The sequence below is a fragment of the Panicum virgatum genome, chromosome 5K (genome assembly GCF_016808335.1).
Source record: "Panicum virgatum strain AP13 chromosome 5K, P.virgatum_v5, whole genome shotgun sequence".
Lineage (NCBI taxonomy): Eukaryota > Viridiplantae > Streptophyta > Magnoliopsida > Poales > Poaceae > Panicum > Panicum virgatum.
In genome coordinates, this window is record NC_053140.1 from 14,849,232 (window position 1) to 14,867,927 (window position 18,696).

The window sequence follows — 18,696 nt, forward strand, 5'->3', positions numbered from 1 at the left end:
TTTAATTTAAATGGTTCACAATCACATAAATTTCAATCAAACACATCAACAACTGAAGCCCAGATGTCAACCAGAGCTCATCATATATAGTATGTACAAATTCGACGCCAAGCTGCTCAGCAACAATAATTCAATTGGTGTTACAATATGGATATGTCTATTGAAAAGGAGCACTTTAATACTAAAGCTGCTACACCAATTCCTCGATTACCCTGCAAATTCAAGAAAGAAACACTTTAATCAAAGATACATTAAACGGTATGCAGCAAAATGAGGATTAGTATTCTGAATCTCAAACTGGACTGCACCAACATAAATTTGTAACGAGTTCAACAGGTGGTTTAATCGCAGAAACAAAGCTACAAAGAAAATAACAGAAGTAATCTAGTTGCAGGCTTGAAAGAAAATAACAAGACAACTACTATCAAGTTGCAAACTTAAAATACCAAGAGCATATTAGCTGCATTCAGTGCTTTGTGGTAACTGATTTGGGTAAGTTCAAAATATCCCAAATGCAATTGAAGTACAGATTACATTTGATGAATCATATCTAACCAATTATGCAACTCCTAACTCTAGAGTTAATCAAGATCTAACCATGCTCCTAGATCTGCCTATGCTAGTAAAATTTAATCGCACCCGACTCTGGATTTCATAAGGATCTGCTGGTGCTGCTGTTCCAGCATACCACATTCGCAGCCCATCTGAAAAAAGTGTTAGAACATGTGCAGGCTACAAAATTAAAAGGAGACAAAACAGTAGTAAATTAAAACTAAAGGACCTGCAATGTGTCGCCTGATGGATCTGAATGGCATCGTGGCTCGTTAATGTAGGTATGAATTAGTAGCCTGAACCTAATGTAGGTATATACATATATCTGTAGTAAACAAAACAGTAGTAGAATTGTAGGTATGAATTAGTAGCCTGAACCTAATGTAGGTATATACATATATCTGTAGGAGAGAATAATCGGATCTATACATCCAAACCATAGAAGGGTGGGATATATAGTTTCTATACATGAGCATCTAGATGGGCCTCTATACATGGGCTCAATATACACCAGCACCCCCCCAGTCTGAACTACCGGCGCAGCGGTGTTCAAGACTGGACAACAAGAAAGCCAACATCCCCTGCAGTCTGAACTACCATCGCAGCGGTGTTCAAGACTACACAAGAAGAAAGTACAAAGGTCAAATACCCCCACCCCCCGCGCATCCACAACTAGCCACCTGCTACGTTGAGGTTGGAGCGAAACTCCAAGAAGGTCGAGGAGGGTAGTCCCTTGGTGAAGATGTCGGCAAACTGGGAGGTGGTCGGGACATGGAGAATCCGAACATCGCCGATGGCGACCCTGTCGCGCACGAAGTGTAGGTCGATCTCCACGTGCTTCATCCGCTGATGCTGAACGGGGTTGGTGGAGAGATACACGGCGCTGACGTTGTCGCAGTAGACAAGCGTGCTCTTGGCGAGTGGGCTGTGGAGCTCCACCAAGAGCTGTCGTAGCCAGGACGCCTCCGCCACGCCGTTAGCGACAACCCGGCACTCCGCCTCGGCACTGGAGCGGGAGACAACCGGCTGCCGCTTGGACGACCAGGAGACAAGGTTGCCGCCCAGGAAGACGGCGTAGCCAGAAGTGGAGCGGCGAGTGTCCGGGCAGTCAGCCCAGTCAGCGTCGGTGTAAACCACCAGCTCAGAGGTGGGAGAGCGGTGAAGAACCAAGCCGAAGCCAACAGTGCCACGGACGTAGCGGAGGAGACGCTTCAGTGCAGCAAGGTGAGACTCACAGAGATCATGCATGTGAAGACAGACCTATTGAACGGCATAGGTGAGATCCGGCTGGGTGAAGGTCAGGTACTGCAAGGCACTGGCGAGGCTCCGGTAGACAGTAGTATCAGCCACGAGATCACCCAGATCAGCAGACAGCTTCGCCTGAGTATCGACAGGAGTGGAGCATAGCTTGCAATCAGTCATTCCAGCCCGCTCCAAAATGTCAAGTGCATACTGCCGCTGGTGAAGGAACAGGCCAGACGGGCGAGTCTCAACAGTAACGCCCAAGAAGTGGTGGAGCTGACCAAGATCCTTCATAGCAAACTCCCCGCTGCAGAGAGGAGATGACGCGCTCAAGCAACTGCTGACTGGAGGCGGTGAGCACAATATCATCAACATAGAGCAGCAGGTAGGCAGTCTCATCCCCACGGCGGTAGATGAACAGAGAAGTGTCAGCCTTGGCCTCGGTGAACCCCAAAGTCAGTAAGAACGTGGCGAACCGAGAGTACCAGGCCCGAGGAGCCTGCTTCAAACTATAGAGGGACTTGTTGAGCTGGCAGACCATATCCGGGTGACTCGAGTCCACAAATCCCGCTGGCTGAGAACAGTAGACAGTCTCTGACAGAGTGCCGTGAAGAAACGCATTCTTCGCATCCAGCTGGTGCACAGGCCAGGAGCGAGAGAGTGCGAGCGAGAGGACCGTGCACACCATAGCGGGCTTCACCACTGGACTGAAAGTCTCATCGTAGTCCACACCAGGCCGCTGGGTGAAACCCCGGAGAACCTGTGATTCGATATGTTCTATGATTCGATCGAGAAGCACTTCCTCTTCCTAGAAAACCTTAATTCTGCATCCACAAATCAGGACTCTCACGCTATCTTCTCAAAAAGCTCCATCCAAGCATTGGTCATGAGCAATTTGCTGAGGACAGAGGACAGCGTACAGAGTGTTCCACGACCATGCCAAATTAGCAGAGTTCCTGCACCGATGCAAAGTTCCTGATTTAGTCGCATTGGAAGAAACCCTGTGGGTTCGCCTTAAACCAGCAACTACCCACACTTCACAACTCCTAAAGTAGACAGTCACTCAGTCAGTCCTCCCTCCCTCCCTCTCCCTCTCCCTCTGTCTCACCAAGAACACCAAGAACAAAAACGGGGGCAGTTTTAAAATTTGCAATGTCATACACAAGTTCATTATTGAACTCGAGTTCTATTATTGAACTTGCAAGGTCTCCATTCTGCATATGTTTGGGAAAATAACAGGTGTTATGTACACTTTTAGTTCCATAATTTGATTTGAACTTTTAGGACTAATTCATCTATTTTCTGAATCCAAAATGTTAATAATGGTTTCTTCAGGAAGTTCACATAAGAAACAAATGCAGTACACTCTTAAACAACATCAAAATCATCTGAAACTCGTACCTCATACCACCAGGACTGTCTAATTTGTCCCACGAGCAGTTGATCTTCTTTAAAGTAAATTTTGAGAATTTAAAGAAGCTATATAGGGCTGATTATTCACCTCTAAACATGCAGATGCTCTTTAAAATAAATCTTTATTGGCTTCATTAAAAACAGGAGCTTCCAATGTTCACCTTCCTGTTCAAAATCACGAATATTCGTTGAAGCATACCTTGAGGTCTACACGGTCAAACACACAAATCGTTTTTTGTAGTAAGAAAGCAAGAATTACCAGGGGCCGCTGTCACGGACACGGAGAGTGCAGGGCAGGGAGCGCACGGTGGCGCGGGCAGCCGAGACGACGAGCGCAGCGGTGGCAGATGGCGGCGGCCCTCTTTGGCAGGGCCTCCTCAGCCGTCATCGTTGCGAAGCGCGTGCTGTCCCGCTCCCGCAGCGCGACGGCGCGATCAACGAGGGCCGGCGCAACAGGGAGGAAGCAATCGAGCACGGAGAGGGCGTAGCTATGAATCACCGATACTTCAAAATGGATGCCGTACCCGTATCCGATACGGCCCGATACGGCGATACGGCCCGATACGGCCCGATACGCGTATCGGGAAGTATCGAAAAATTATGATTTAAAAATAAAAGATTTAATTCCCGATACTCCGTCCGATACTTCCCGATACTCCGTCCGATACTTTTGGGCCAATAACACCTCATTTGAAAGAGCATCAGGAGCCCATCAACGTAGGCCCATCCAGGTTGAACTAATCATTTAGCTATATTTGGTTGAACTTGAACATTTACTACGTATGTTGGCTCTTTGGAAATGTAATATTTATTATCTATTTCGTTCTTACGAATTATTTGGCAATTTATATTTTTAAAAATATATATACTTGCCGTATCGGCGTATCCTTATTTTTTGAAAATCGCCGTATCGCCGTACCCGTACCCGTATCGGCGTATCGCGTATCGGTGATACTTAGGGGCGTAGTGCGTCACCCTCCCCCGAGCCTACCACGCCTTCGAGACATCCCGATTTGACAAAATTCGATGGAGCATTTGATGCAATTATGCAAACCGCCTCTGTTCGCTGGCGGCCTAGTCCTCCTGCTCCCTCCCCGAGCCTCCTCCCTCTCCCATCAGTCAAATTCCTCCTCGCGCCTCTTCTCCCCTCCCTCCCGTTCCCGTCTGCCTCCCCTCCCTTCCTCAGCGCAAGAAACAGAATCCCCGGCTCGGCTGGTCCAAGAAGCCTCTCCTGCTCGTGCTTCGGCGACATGGTGAGGAATGAGCAGTAGTCACTTCTGGCTGTGACGAGTGAATTGTCAACCGTGCGGTGTGATTGTGTGCTTAGTTTTTGATTGCAGGTAGACGGGCGTCAAGTATCGACAGAGAGCTGCCGTGGAGTTTTGACGGTTTTTCTCAAAACCGGCCACCTACCCGGGTTTCGCGGATCCTCCAAAACCGCGGACCGGATCTTCATCTACGCGGCGGTATCGTGGAGAAGACTTCGATTCGAAGAAAGACCATCGGCCGTCGGATGAGTCCTTGTATCTTTTCTGGTTTTGCTCATACGAGCCTTCTAATTTAATTTCAGCTCTAGGGGTAGTTTAGTCCTTTCGCGTTTAGAGTTAGTGGGAGATATTTAGGGAGCGGGCAGCCCTCCCTCTCTCTGGCTCTCCCTCTCAGCCTGACGTCCAGAAGCAGCAGCCCCCCTCTCTCCCAGGCGTCTCCTCCTTCTCCTCCCTCTTCCTTTCTTCTTCTCTAGGATTAGGATTTTAGGGATATGAATCTTTGAGACTCTTGTATGAAATTGATCGGGAAATGAGGCCCTCTCCTCCTTGTGCCCTCGAGGCTTTTGAATTCGTGTTAATTTCATACATCTTGTGCCTTGTTTGGTTGAAATTCGATTTTCCCGTGTCGATTCTTGTGCACGAGATGAGGGGTTGTTTCTTGATGATCACGTGACTCTTTGAAGTGATTCTAATCCATCTAGCCTAGTGCTAAAACCCGCGGAATCACGAGTCCCTTCGAAACGACGTTTTTGCATTCTTGAGAAAACCCCGTTTTTGCTCGAGAATTCCTCGATTCCTCCCAAACCATGGAGTGATTCATCGATTTCTTCCGTGGACATGTTCACAAGTCCTTTGTGATCATGCCTACAAAATTTGGTGAGATTTGGACTTGATTTGGCCATTCGATCATCAAGTTTGTCAAAAGTCGTGGGCTGAAAAATTCGTTTCTGGGCACGGGCAGACTTTTTCTTATCACCGGTTAAACCGGCGCTTGTGATATGTTGCGTCGGATCAACCGGTGAGTTGGTTTTTCGGCTGTTAGGGTTTTGGTGTTTGGTTTGTTGCACCAGCGTATAGAAGTTTCTTAGCATCGGTTCAACCGGTGTTCAGTTTGATCCGTTTTGCCGTCTCTCTGGACAACTGCACCGGTGCTTTGTATTTTGACTTCGTCGGTTTAACTGGTGAGTGCTTCTTCTTTGCTGCCATTCTGTGACGTCGGTTGAACCGGTGAAGGTTTTCTTCACACGTCGGTTTAACCGGTGTTCATATACCGTGCCTGTTTCGCACTGTTTCTTCGTGTTTGCTTGCGCGTTTGTTCACGTTTGTTCCTAGGGCCGTTGTGTGCTGGTGTAGCTCTTCCATAACTGCTCCACACTTTCCCTAGGACTGTAGGAGGGTTTGGGTGTGTTCTTTTCGGTCCCTCACGTGAACGAGGCTCCGCCTCCTCGATCGTCCGGAAGGCCTACCACCTTCCTTCCACGATCCCCCGTTGTGTGCTGGTGTAGCTCTTCCATAACTGCTCCACACTTTCCCTAGGACTGTAGGAGGGTTTGGGTGTGTTCTTTTCTGTCCCTCACGTGAACGAGGCTCCGCCTCCTCGATCGTCCGGAAGGCACGGCAGTGGTTCGGGAAGGGCTTCGGCGACGCCAAGAACCCCTGTCCTCTCGTAAGAGAGGCCTTTGCCGCCGGTAAGCCTATCGTCGACATCGAGTTGAAGGGTTCCGGAGGCGGCAGGAGGATGCTGCTGGACTTCCTCCGTAAGGCCGTTGTCCTCCTCGACGACAAGGGGGCGCCGACGCACACGTGCGCGCTCTATTGGGTAGATACCGATGGATTCCTCTTCTCCCCACGCTGTATGGGGGCATGGACGAGGATGCCGTGAGGCGGGTGTTCGACGGCTCTTGCTGCGGCTTCTTCGCCATCACCGCGGTGCGGCGCTGCCGTCGAGCGCACCCTCGGATTCCTCGAGAGGATGAAATCTCGGGCGGAATGGCTTTTCGGATGGTATGGCGCAGCGCCCGCGGACGTCGAGGCAGCGGCCGACGGCGGCGGCCTGCGGACAAACTGGTCTCTTCTCCCTGCTCACCAGGCGCACGGCCGAGGCTTGCATGTCTCAGCACAGCCAAGGCATAGGTGAGTTATTCTAACTCTGCCCTTGTTCAATTTTCTAGATCGAATGCATGTTCCAGATCACTGTTCCTGATTTGCAAATTATATCATCATTATTGCGTGCTTCTTTTCAATTGTTTGATTTGTTTTTTATTCGCAGTGCTTTGGCTCTGTTACCGAGGGAGATATGATCGGAGATCTACTACGCACCTCCTATTCTGCGCACTCGCACTGGGCTGGCGAGAGATCATCCCAGCAGGGTTATCCCAATCCCAGCCCAGCAGCACGCTGTTCCAGACGGGCACAGATTCCTTACCGGATCCTGCGTGGCATATCTTCTGGGAGAGCTCGGCGGGAACTCGAGTGCTTCCGCTATTCATGGTCAGTTTCAGGCAAACCCAACTATTCCAGCGGCGCTTTCAGATAAAGAGGCCAGGGTCCCCGCTTGAGAATGCTTCCGGCCATAAGATGAAGAAAGGTTTGCAAGAGTGACATGCTACAAAGAACTGGAGAAATTGTTAGCTTTTGCGAGTGTTCTTTGTGACATGCTACAAAGAACTGGAGAAATTGTTAGCATCATGAAGCTCTTTTTTTCCAATAGAAATATCATGAATCTAGAGGCCTACAATCTGACGTCTGTGGTCTGTTGCGCGTGTTTTCAGTTTTTTGTAAATTGTTGCAAATTTGTTTAGTCAAATGCAAAATTGTGTTGTTCTATTAATAGGTGATACTCATGATTATTGTTCTCAAATTTTTTACGGTATCTGGTCTACTAAAATACTTGTAGCTTTTGTTCCTACCGATTGCAATTAAGGTTCAGTTTTATCGCTGTGCTGTTATTCCTTGTGCTCATCTATTCACAATACATAAACCTTATTGATAGAAAGGTGGTATTTCAGGAGTTGGACAATTCCCAAACATCGTTCAGATCTCTATATTTTGTGCACTTGCCCCTCGTTAAAATCGGTTGACTTGTGAATAGTAAGGGCAAAATCTTATCTTAAAGTTGGAAAAGAAACGAGGGAAAAACTACAATTGCTAGGTGCAAGAACACCAATCATAAAGGTATATGTGCTTCACTCCCTTCAATAAGAGTGCAGTCAATTTAATCTGAAATATAACATCTGTATAACTAAGACAAGTTAGGATCATGGCACAAAAGATGGCAAGCAGTATCTCATTTCCATTTTATGATATCAATGAAGCATTCGGTCCTTCAATTTCTATGCAAAAATTCACAGCCCTTCGCATCTGATTACTTAACTAAACATAAGGCGAAAAATATGAACCATTACAATACATGAACTCTTGCAGTTCAAAACCGACGACTGTAATCTAACAGTGCACCCAATGTAACTCACAACTAACAAACTTCATATACACAGGGTTACGAACGACTCACATGCTCATCGCATTTGGCAGGGACAAAAATGGCTTGAATGTCAGAACTAGACCAATTACGGACACCATGTTTAGCATCAGGAACAGGATCTGATCACCTGCACTTTTTGTAAATGAAACAAATATATGCACTTAGTTATTATATTTAGATTCCTGTCATCATTATAAGATTAGGCAAACGGCAAAATTGGAGGAGCCATGTATATGTCCTTTACCTGGTAAGAACAGCCCGCTTATGTGTTTCTGAGCCCATGAAAACCTATGAAAAGGCAAGAAAACAAGTTAACCGATGTTAATTCATGATATTATTTTTATGTGGAAAAATATTTGATTTCTTCCCACAAAAGACAAATAGAACCAAAACAAAATACTTACAGAATCCCTGCTGCTGCTGGAGCGACAGCTTTGAACATTGACATCAGAGTAACAGAGATGCCATTTGCAACACCTCTCTGTTCTTGTGTCTGCGCATGTTTCATCGGAGAAGTGAGAGTCTAGCAAAAATGATGAGCAAATGCATTGTCATATATGAGGTTATTAGACTGAACTGATACGTACCACTGCAGTGTTTTGCAGAATGTTGCACGCGATAGTAATGGTAGCCTGTTTTGTTCAGATGATACATCAGAATTTATTTGTAACAAAAAATAATCCCTTCTGAAATGACTCAACTTATATTTCCAAAAGAAGATAATTGTGCATTATCCGAGAATTCACTAAATTAATGATCATTTACATCAGCACAGATGATACCAAAGTTTCCCTATTCTAGTTGCCAATGGCGATAAAAGAAACCATAGAAACTTCTCCTCGAGCCATCAAATGCACTGCCGTCATTGTATTAGGATGGAAAGATGGTTCATACGAGTTTCGAAACCAAAGAAACAAGGAAAAAGAAAAGGACAGGTCCGGCAAACATGTTCGCAGAAACTGGACTTACAGCAAACATGTTCTTCAAAAGCGATGCTATGTTGATAAGTATCTTGAGCTCCGGCCCATGTAGGTTAGTCATGAAGGGATATGTTGCAAGGAGAAGTATGGATAAGACCTACGAAACAAGTGTACATTTGAATTTGGTACTAGAAATATGTTTCAAAAGAATAATTCTTTCCATTTCAAAAACGAAGATTTGCACTAAAAATGACAATCATATTAAACCAGAAACTCATATGAATTAAGTATGGGCAATGATAAAGTAAACTGAAGAAGTATCTTGATAAAGCTGGGAATTTGCTTCAGTACACCTCTTTTAGAAAAATTTATGCAAGGAGCACCTCTTCAGTCTCCATAAAAAGAATCAAGTGATATTCTCCACTACCTATTATTCAAATCTATATCTAATATTTTTTAATTTGATTCATTTTGTCCAATTGAAACCTGTTTGTTTCCCCACATATTATAAAGTATTTTTAAAGATTCAAAATTCTTTTTACAAGAGTGTACAGAAGCAAACCACACGAAGATGCATTTGTCGCATACCGCCGCAGGACGAAATGGCTTGATTGGTCCAAAATACTTGGCAAGGAAAGGATAAATTGCAAGTTGATATACAAGAACACCAAAACCTAAAAAAACAAATGAAATTGTTGTCAGCTAAATAATTCAATGAAAATGCTAACAGGAAGTGGTAAATATGAGTGCTATTTATATAGTAATTTGATTGTGTTTCTCATATTCAGTTATCATTGGCATAAAACTTGGAAAAACAAAACACACCTGAGACGGCCAGAACAGTTCCAACATCCTGGGATGTCAAACTCAGGCCCTGAAATTTTCTGCTGCTAACTGCCCAAAGTGAAAATATCTGAATGTAGTTTTTACACAACATATTAGCATCCCCATGTGCAGGTTATTAGAACCCATTTCAAGGGCCAAAAGTGAACATTACCTCAAGATAAGCTGTGTCATGCAGAGAAAAGATACAGTACAGGATTACTGCTGACATCAATTGCCAATTCTTTAGCAGATTCTTTGTTGATTCACCTCTAGATTCTTTAGCCTTTTGAGCATCTAAGTCGGAGTCACCAGCTTGTGCCTCTAGTTCATCAATAGCTTCTACCTTGTCATCATTATGAAAGTGCAGTGTTTCCTGAGAAAACAGGATAAAATTCTAAGGAACCTTCTCGAGATCTTTAGAAAGTTTCTAAATAAATGCTTTTTTGGAGCAAGTAAAAAAGGTTGCACTGAATGGAGACATATAGGTCCAAACATATTTCATTTATTTTCTTGACAGGATATAGCTAATTGGATTTCCAAGAGAAAAATTAAAAGGGAGATGAGGTGGTATACCGGAAGCCAAATGCATGCAATACAAGATCCAGCTGCTAGTACTGATATGACAAAGCAAGGAAGGAAGTATGGAAACCTGAAAATATGTCCAAATTTAAAGGTCTATCTAGACTGAAAACCACAGAAAACATATAATAGTAATAGTATGATGATAAAACATTTACCTCCCAAATATGGACTCTTCAGAGAAAAGATTGGGGTACTTTTTTGCTGGCTAATAAAGCATAGAGGATAGATAATGTTAGTTATATATTTTTGAAAATTTTCTTTATTACACTATTAGATGCAAATCTTCTGTATATATACAGTAAAATTAACCTAAGGATATATTTATACCAGATACCCTCTTTCTTAACTTTATTGTGCTTTCTTAAGTTCCTCTGCGAATGCATTAGGGATGAGTTCTGATAAAGAGATACATGATGCAGGCACAAACTGGCAACCCTCACCTGTGCAAGAAAGCCTCCGATAGCAGGTCCAATAACAAGAGCGATCGCTCGTGACGATGTAACCTAGGACATTATGTTAGACGTAAGTTAGCACCAAGTATAAATAAGCATTACAAACTGAAGACTTTGCTCAAGGAAGAAGTTGAACACAAAATACAAAAGGGGCTACTCTTACAAGAGATATTCCTAGAGCTTGGTGCTCTTTCCTGCAGACTTCTGAAGCATAGGCCTATAAAATGCAGACATGAGCAACCATGAGATAGTAGGACCTAAATATCAGTAAGCTCATTGGGCCAGCCATACCTTGATTGGCCCCAGTATGCCACAGAGCAATCCAAGTAACCCCCTAGTTACAATTGCCATCCAGTAAGTTGTGCTAAGGCCAAAAAGCGTGTTAAACACAACCCTGAAAGGAGAATCAAAATAACTTTTACTTCAGTCCTGTTTAATTGAGTGCGAAGTATGCTCCCACAATGGGCCTAAATATAATGTTCCCTACACTGCGAGGATGCTAATCACAATGCATGGCTTCCTTCCATACTTATCAGCAAACATGCCCCATGGCACAGCACTGATGGTTCTTCCAAGGAAATAAGTTGCCCCTAAAAGATAAATGAAATATATCAGTAGCACAATAAAGAGCACTGAATAAACCATAGTCAAATTAAGATAACCGAAAATTTACTCAATTAACTGGTGAAAATGGCAGAAGACACTGCTCACCAACAAAACCAGCATAGAACCCAATGTCTTGCTCTTCTTTTGCGATTTTCAAGTCCCTGATCTGTTGGATGGCAACAAATTAGGATGAATATTTAATAGAGGTTGTATTTTAATTAATTGAATATTCCAAATGTTCGGCATGTTACTGAATGTAAAGCTTGTATTTTAAACATTTGCACATACCATGAAGTACAGATACGGGAACAATGACTGGATTGGCAGAGCTGGAAAAGGAAAAATATAAGAGTTTAGGTATTGAAAAGAAAAATGGTAACAAAAACAGACATATTTCAGACAGTGTAAGACGTCCTGTAAAAATGCATTTTAACATAAAAAAAACATGAGGTCCATCACGCGTGCAGAGTGTTCAAAATGAACATGTTGGTACTTTCATAGTTTCATGTCAATAAATTTGCCAATCAATATTACGCTCAGAGTTCTACTAGCATGCTTTGACTACAGAGGTACATGCCTGCATGGTGCCAAAAAAAACAGTGAATGCTTAGTAGCAAGTAAATGAAGTAAGCATGTCTGAATCCTTCTGGTGATGTTGCCCGCTGATATTTGGTATCATCCGGTATTCTGAAATCTCAATCCATGGATGTCAACTGGTAAGCACCAATGAAGGAAAGACAACCAACCACCGACAAACTGGAGTACTTTCTTCACTTAAACTTGCTCAAGAAAACCCCTAAACAAAACAACAATAACCTATGCCACGAATAAGCACCAGCACTTATTTAGGCAATGCCAAAGAACAGGTCACACTATCAGCAGGACTCGACACATGAGTCCTATGTGCAGATGCTTTGGTATCAAAATGAATTGTCTCTGTCTACTTTTCTAAATGTCACACTCTGAATTGTCTGTCTTGAAGATGCAAAGCCCTCCTGCGTATTCTTGGAAAATAGAAAACGCTCCGAATTTATTTGTCTCTGCGAATCAGATTCCCATGGCCTATCTACATTGTTCTTCAGTTTGTGACGGTGACGCATGGACACTATACTATTCGTACCGGCGCAGAGGCAGGAGATCCAGATGTAGAGGAAAGCCGCGTACGGTATCCGGTCAGTGGCCTGCACCCTCCTCTGCTGCCGGCACCCGGGGCAGCGCTCGCGCCACGCCGGCGCCGCCGCCCCGTCGCCGACGAGCAGCGGCGCGCCACCGCTGCCGGTCATCATGGTCGTCCGGGCAGCAGACGAAGGTCAGGAGCTGAACGAGGACGTCGGTGGGGTAGGTGCGTGTGGTGGCTGCCCGGTGGATCCGCCGCATGGAAGCGGCAGGACATGCTCCTTGGGCGACGACGAGCTGGTGCGATGCGCTAGTTCGAATTCTTGGCCTCTGGAGCTGAGCTCCTTCCTTTGTTTTCGGGGTTTTTGTCTTGGGTTTGGCTAAAATTAGGAGGCGGGATCAAAGGGTTGCCCGGGTCTCTGTCCCGTTTGGAACGGCGCGTCTTCACTGCCAGTACATGTGCAGGTACGACGATGCATTGCTCTCTCTCTCTCTCTCTCTCTCTCTCTCTCTCTCTCTCTCTCTCTCTCTCTCTCTCTCTCTCTCTAAAGCCATCAGGTCAGTTGCGCTCTCCATCCACGTAAAGTGCGGTCCCATTGGAGCTTCCCCCCCCCCCCCCCCCCCCAATTTACGTGTAAATGTGATACCTGGGCACCACAAGAGCCGTACGGGGTCACGAGCCGCTCCGGCGGCCACCAGCGCGCCCTGATGAACCGCGTAGCTTCCTCGAAGCTTCGTGGCTCCCCGAAACGACGTGCCCGCAGGCCGCAGCACGCAGCTGCGCCGGGGCCACGGCCTCGAAACGGAAAGCCCGCGAGCATGGAGGAGGAAGGGGGAGCTAGCGGATGGGGCCACGGCCCCGGTCGCTAGCTCGATCCCGTTACACGGTTACGGTAGCAATTAACTAGCATAGCATGCATTGGATCCACTAACCGTTACGTACAGTAGTGTAGAGTGGTAATTTCTCTCTCTCGCTCTCTCGCTCTCTCTCTCTCGCCCTGCTGGTTAATGCCTGGTTTACTTTCCTTAATCGTTGGGAGGCGCTCCGGTACATAGTATTGCTGCCTGCAGCCGTTTCTTCAGACTAGCACCTTTTCATACGTTCGGAGCTCTGAAAATTCATTCGGCGTTAATTTGCCTTTTAGAAAAAAAAATAAACAGTTGGAGAGAAATTAACTTATTCTCTCGCTCTCTCACACACACACGCACAACTCCGGCCATTTTTTTGCCTAAAAAGAGTAAAAAATTCGAGAAAGGATCATCAGTTGCTGCAAGGCGAATAAACTAAGGTACTAGTATCTGGAGGCCATTGGATGATTCGAGCGAGAGTGCTACAGGACACGAACACGTTACTACGCACACGTACACGGGTGGGGTGGTGCGCGTGCGCGTGGAAGCTTTCGACGCAGCGGCCGGGTGGCGCTCCGTCTGGCGCTGGCGTGCGTGCCTACCGAACAACCAAGAGAAGAAGAAGAAACCGTAACGCCAGGAAACCCGACAACCGGGAGAGAAGTGTGAGCGGGCGGGCCGGACTGACCGGCGGCGAGGCAGACGACCCAGATGTAGAAGAAGTCGAGGTAGGGGACGCCGGCCCTCGCCTTGCTCGCCTCCTCCTGCCGGCACCCGGGGCACCCCTCGCGGCACCGCCGCCTCCTGCTGCTGCTCCTCTCCTCCCGCGCCGGCGGCAACAGCAGCGCCACCGCCGCAGCTGGCGAGCCCTCCTCGCCGCCGGCCATTTCTCGACCCTCCCTCGCAGCTGCGTGCCACTCGATAGGATCGGAAGAAACTAGCTAACGCAGTGGTGCCAGTTCGAAGAGGGTGCGTCCGTTCTTATAGACCACGTGAGACGCCTAGTACGACAGTGACGACATCTCCAGAGGTAAGCGTGAACGGCCGGGACAGAGGCCCTCGCGTGCGTTTCTTCACACGACTGATCAAAAAGGGAGTTACAGTTTAGTTAATTCGGCGGGAAGGGATTGATGGAAAAGATTAGTTGAAGGGTAAATATGATCGCGTGACTCGTCGATTCCACTCCTCTCTGCCACGACAACACGACACAGAGTCACCGTATATCGGTATTATTTTCAAGAAAAATATCAATTTGCACTCTCGAACTATCACAGAAGTTTGATTTTTAACCGTCAACAATAAAATTCAGATACCGAGGATCATCCAACCGTCCAAACTGGACAATTTGTATTTTTTTAAAAAAATCTAGTTAGATCTAAAAAGTCAAAACTAATTCATTTTAAACTAGAAAAATATGAAAATAGCATAAATTATTTTTAAAAATGTAACACATCTGTTGTTGCTATATTTGAATCGTGATTATTAAAAATAATAGACACGAAAATAATACTAAGAATATGAAAAAATTAGATCCGAACAACCGGTAAGTAGAGTGCTAATAGATATGTTGCTTTTTAAGAAAAATTACTAGTACCGGTTTCATGTTTTATTTAAAAAATTACTTATGAATTTTTTAGTTTACTTTTGAATATTTATAATTTTATAAAATAAAAACCACCTTTGAAACCACTCAAAGATTCAAATTTATTTGGCTGTCTGGATGACCTTATCCGGATTTTATAATTGAAGTTAAAAAAATCAAATTTTTATAATAATTTGAGGGTGTAATTTGGACTTTTCACTTATTATTAACTGGTAGTATATATATGCATGCAATCGTTGTGGGTTAAAGCATCTCCAGCAGATTACTCATCCATCTTCCAATACCAAATTTTTTTTCTTTTAGTAATGGGAGGTGCTCTGCTCCATCAGATTATCAATTCTATTGTCAATACCAAAATATTTTTTTATCGACAAAATACACATCCCTCCTGCTCAAATGTAGGGAGATTTCTCCCTCCACCCTATCTTTTGAGTAATTTGCTACAGCACTGACTAGCAAAAATATAAAAAAAATGTCATTGGTGATTGATTGAGAACATATAGAGTATGAGAGATACTTCCTCCGTCCTAAAAAAAAGTCATCCTAGAAATTTTAGGACAAATTAACAAGAAGGTAAACTACTACTCCCTCCGTTTCAAATTATAAGTCATTCCAAGAATCTTGGAGAGTCAAACCATTTCAAAGTTTGACTAAAATTATAGAGAGAAATATAAAAATTTATGACATCAAATAGGTGCACTGTAAAAATATAGCTAACAAAGAATCTAATGATAATTAATTGGTATCATAAATGTTATTATCTTATCATATAAATTTGGTCAAACTTGAAAAACTTTGACTCTTCAAGATTTTTGGAATGACTTATAATTCGAAACAGAGGGAGTATGTTTTTGCCCTTATTTATTATTCACCTTTTAACTAATTAGTTCTTGTATGCATATGCACTTTCTAAAGGGAACATATTCGGTGGAAACTAAACTTTCATGAAAACCCGTGCGAACCACGACAAAAAAATCGTATAAATTCACAAAAAAATCACACATGTAGATAATATGATGATACACAATCTTGTAAAATATGTTGTCCAAACTCGACTTTATTTGTGAGATACAAAAACAACAAATTTCAAGCTAAGAAGTTGTCCATATGATTTGTTAGAAATTTGTTATTTTTATGTCTCACAAAAAAAAGTCGAGTTTGGACAGGATATGTTACAAGATTGTGTATTATCATATCATCTACATGTGTGATTTTTTTCGTGAATTTAAATAACTTTTTTACCGTGATTTGCACGGGTTTTCACGAAAATTGTAGTTTCCACCAGATATATTCTCCTTTCTAAAATAAGGTAATATAACTTATTTTTTGAGATAAAATTTGAATCTAAAATGACATGTTTTTTTGGACGGAGGGAGTAAGTAATTTACTTACCAAGCTGATAGCCAGGTTCGCTATGATCGTGCTGCCATCACGGCCGTCCGACCAGGATGGATTCGTGATCGGTCGGCGTTCGATCGGACCGATCGAAATCAGATTATCAGAGAAGCCCCGCGGCGGCCGCAGTCCGCAGACGAGACCATCGACATCATGAGGTACGCCCCACGTATCGACCAGTGGAACGAGGAGCCGACGGCGACGGGTCGAAGATCGTCCTGGGTAGGGGAATGGACGGCGGCACTCGATCGCTAGCTATAGCTGGCTTGAGGTGGCCGCTTCGGTCGCTAGCTAGCTAACTGCGATGCCTAGCAAAGGACAGCGCCGGAACATCTCGCCGCCGGCCGCGCTCGTTTCGGTCGGATTTGCTAGATCGGAGAAGAGAGCGACTCCGCTGGTAGCTAGGAGCTAGAGCCTAGAGGAGCTGCTAGTTAGCGAGCTGGGGGCTTTGGGGCGGTGGTTTCCAGGAAGCTTCCCTCGCTCGATCGCGACCGGCGGCCGTCGTCCGCCCGATCATCGCCGGAGGAACAGCGCGACCGGCCGGTCACGCGTGCGGCCGTACGGAGGATACGCCGCGCCGGCCGCGTCGGCCTCGCTAGCGGCCGCGCCGCCCCGTTCCAGGTGCGCGGCTGGCTCCATCCACGCGGCACGACCCGCCGGGGAATCGAAACGGCAGTGCCGCGCGCAGCTTCCGGGAAGGTTCCGGCGTCACGCATGCCATGCGGACAGCGAGTGCTGCACATCGTGCACACCGGCCATTACCCGCGCCCGGCGACGGCGATAGCTACCTTACCTCATGATGACATTGACAGGAAGCATTTGCACACTTGCAGATTGCTTGCTTGCGAGCAGGATGATACGTTGTGTATAGTACACACGAGCACCGGCACAGCTTGGCGTGAACCGGACCGCGACCTGTGTTCTCTGCCACTGCCACGCCACATCGCCGCGTGCACGTTCTTGTCAAAAAGTACGGGCCGATAAGGTACGGTTCCCCGGCCGGTGACTACTCAACAAGTCCGTTGCGCGCGTTCTGACTAGCAGCTAGCCAGGCATGCAGCGACTACCGTTAATTCCATAATTCGTTGGGATATTCTTTCTACCTGTTTGTATAATAGTCTACTATTAGACCAGTGATAACGCTAGGATAATGTAGAAACAAACAGCACACGAGGTAGATCGTGAGAAGACGGAAGCCGGCGGGGGGCGGGGACTCACCGGCGACGAGGCAGACGACCCAAATGTAGAGGAAGCTGAGGCAGGGGACGCCGGTCTTGGCATCGTTCGCCTCGGCCACCCAGCACCCGGGGCAACCCTCGCGGTAGCGCTCCGTCGCCGCCGCCCCCTCCAGCAGCGGCGCCGCCGCCGGCGGCCATTTCGTTCTCGACCCGCCGGTTGGTCCCCTAGCTCGCAGCTCGGTAGGCTGGAGCAGGGGTGCGTGGCGGCAATGGTTATGGGCCCTCTGCCGCCTGCGGCCGGATCGGGAGGAAGGCCGAGCATTTTTTGTAGACACGGCCACACGGGGCGCGCAGTGGGTGCGAGTGGGCGCGCGGCGCATGGCCATGCTGGGCCGCCACTCCCTCGCGGCCTCGCCACGTGCTCAAACGCGTGTGCTCGTTGCGTGGAAAGTCAGGGGTGTACTCTTTTTTTCTCCCCTTGGCTACATACGGGAACAGCATGGAAGTCCGTACTGAACTTAATTTGTTTCCCATCATCAAGGAATTGAACCCCTTTCGAGCAAACATGCGGTTGAAAGAACAGAACACGTGCACGCGCCCACAACAGTACTGCAGCCAGTGGCCAAGCAAGAAAGAAAACTTAATTTACATGGCAAATTTTAATTAGTTGCTGTTCTATGAGAGAGAATATAAGTCGGAATAAGCTGGAAGCAGACAAGCAGAGCAGAGGACCATATTCCAGTCACGTGATGACATGCTGTTTTAATTAACTTGGGCATGATGTTTAACGAGACGTGTAAACATAATACCGCTCTAAAGTGCTCCCGCCAAAGAGGTGTTCAGATTAATTGCCTGGGCTGTATATCAAATATTTCCCAGGTACTCTTCACAATACCTATCAATGGACAGACAACATTTTCTAATTTGATTCGAAAAGTTTCCAAGGATAAAATTGCAACAAAGAGTCAAAAACAACATTTCCTAAGAAAATATCATCGCCCACCAGATAAATAACTTCCGGCGTTTCTCTTAGTTAAGCTATATATGGTCCTTGCTGTTCTATTGAAAGAATAAAAAATAGCGCTCCTGTTTGCCCGAAAAATAGAGAAAGCATGGAAGTTGAATGGATGGATATGTTCATATGTATGGTAGATATTGGTGGATCCAAATTCAGGTGATATGAGATCGATCCTTAAATGTTCGAGTGCCCAATA

At 45.7% G+C, this 18,696-nt stretch overlaps 1 protein-coding gene and 1 long non-coding RNA gene across 5 annotated transcripts; both read right to left on the reverse strand.

The window, feature by feature from the left end:
- Positions 1-1,323, reverse strand: LOC120706563. The gene is made up of 2 exons (XR_005688352.1): positions 598-1,323; positions 1-212 (listed from the first exon to the last, which is right to left on the reverse strand). It is a non-coding gene; the product is annotated as an uncharacterized LOC120706563 (long non-coding RNA).
- A 1,178-nt stretch (positions 1,324-2,501) lies between these two features.
- Positions 2,502-14,263, reverse strand: LOC120706564 (protein ZINC INDUCED FACILITATOR-LIKE 1-like). Of its 4 annotated transcripts, none has more exons than XM_039991246.1 (18): positions 12,462-12,948; positions 11,630-11,670; positions 11,447-11,507; positions 11,223-11,325; positions 11,027-11,129; positions 10,899-10,952; positions 10,724-10,786; positions 10,439-10,488; positions 10,275-10,350; positions 9,874-10,074; positions 9,702-9,789; positions 9,465-9,550; positions 8,926-9,033; positions 8,544-8,588; positions 8,361-8,449; positions 8,201-8,244; positions 7,987-8,083; positions 2,502-2,750 (listed from the first exon to the last, which is right to left on the reverse strand). In XM_039991246.1, exons 1-18 carry the CDS (start codon positions 12,625-12,627, stop codon positions 2,654-2,656), a joined length of 1,572 nt encoding a protein of 523 aa, XP_039847180.1. In that variant the 5' UTR covers positions 12,628-12,948; the 3' UTR covers positions 2,502-2,653. The 4 variants fall into 4 exon arrangements, with proteins under 4 accessions (XP_039847180.1, XP_039847179.1, XP_039847182.1 ...); XM_039991245.1 differs by lacking the exon at positions 12,462-12,948 and adding an exon at positions 13,995-14,263 and having other exon boundaries at positions 2,505-2,750; XM_039991248.1 differs by lacking the exon at positions 12,462-12,948 and having other exon boundaries at positions 2,519-2,750; positions 11,409-11,507; positions 11,630-11,671.
- Positions 14,264-18,696: the final 4,433 nt, after the last annotated feature.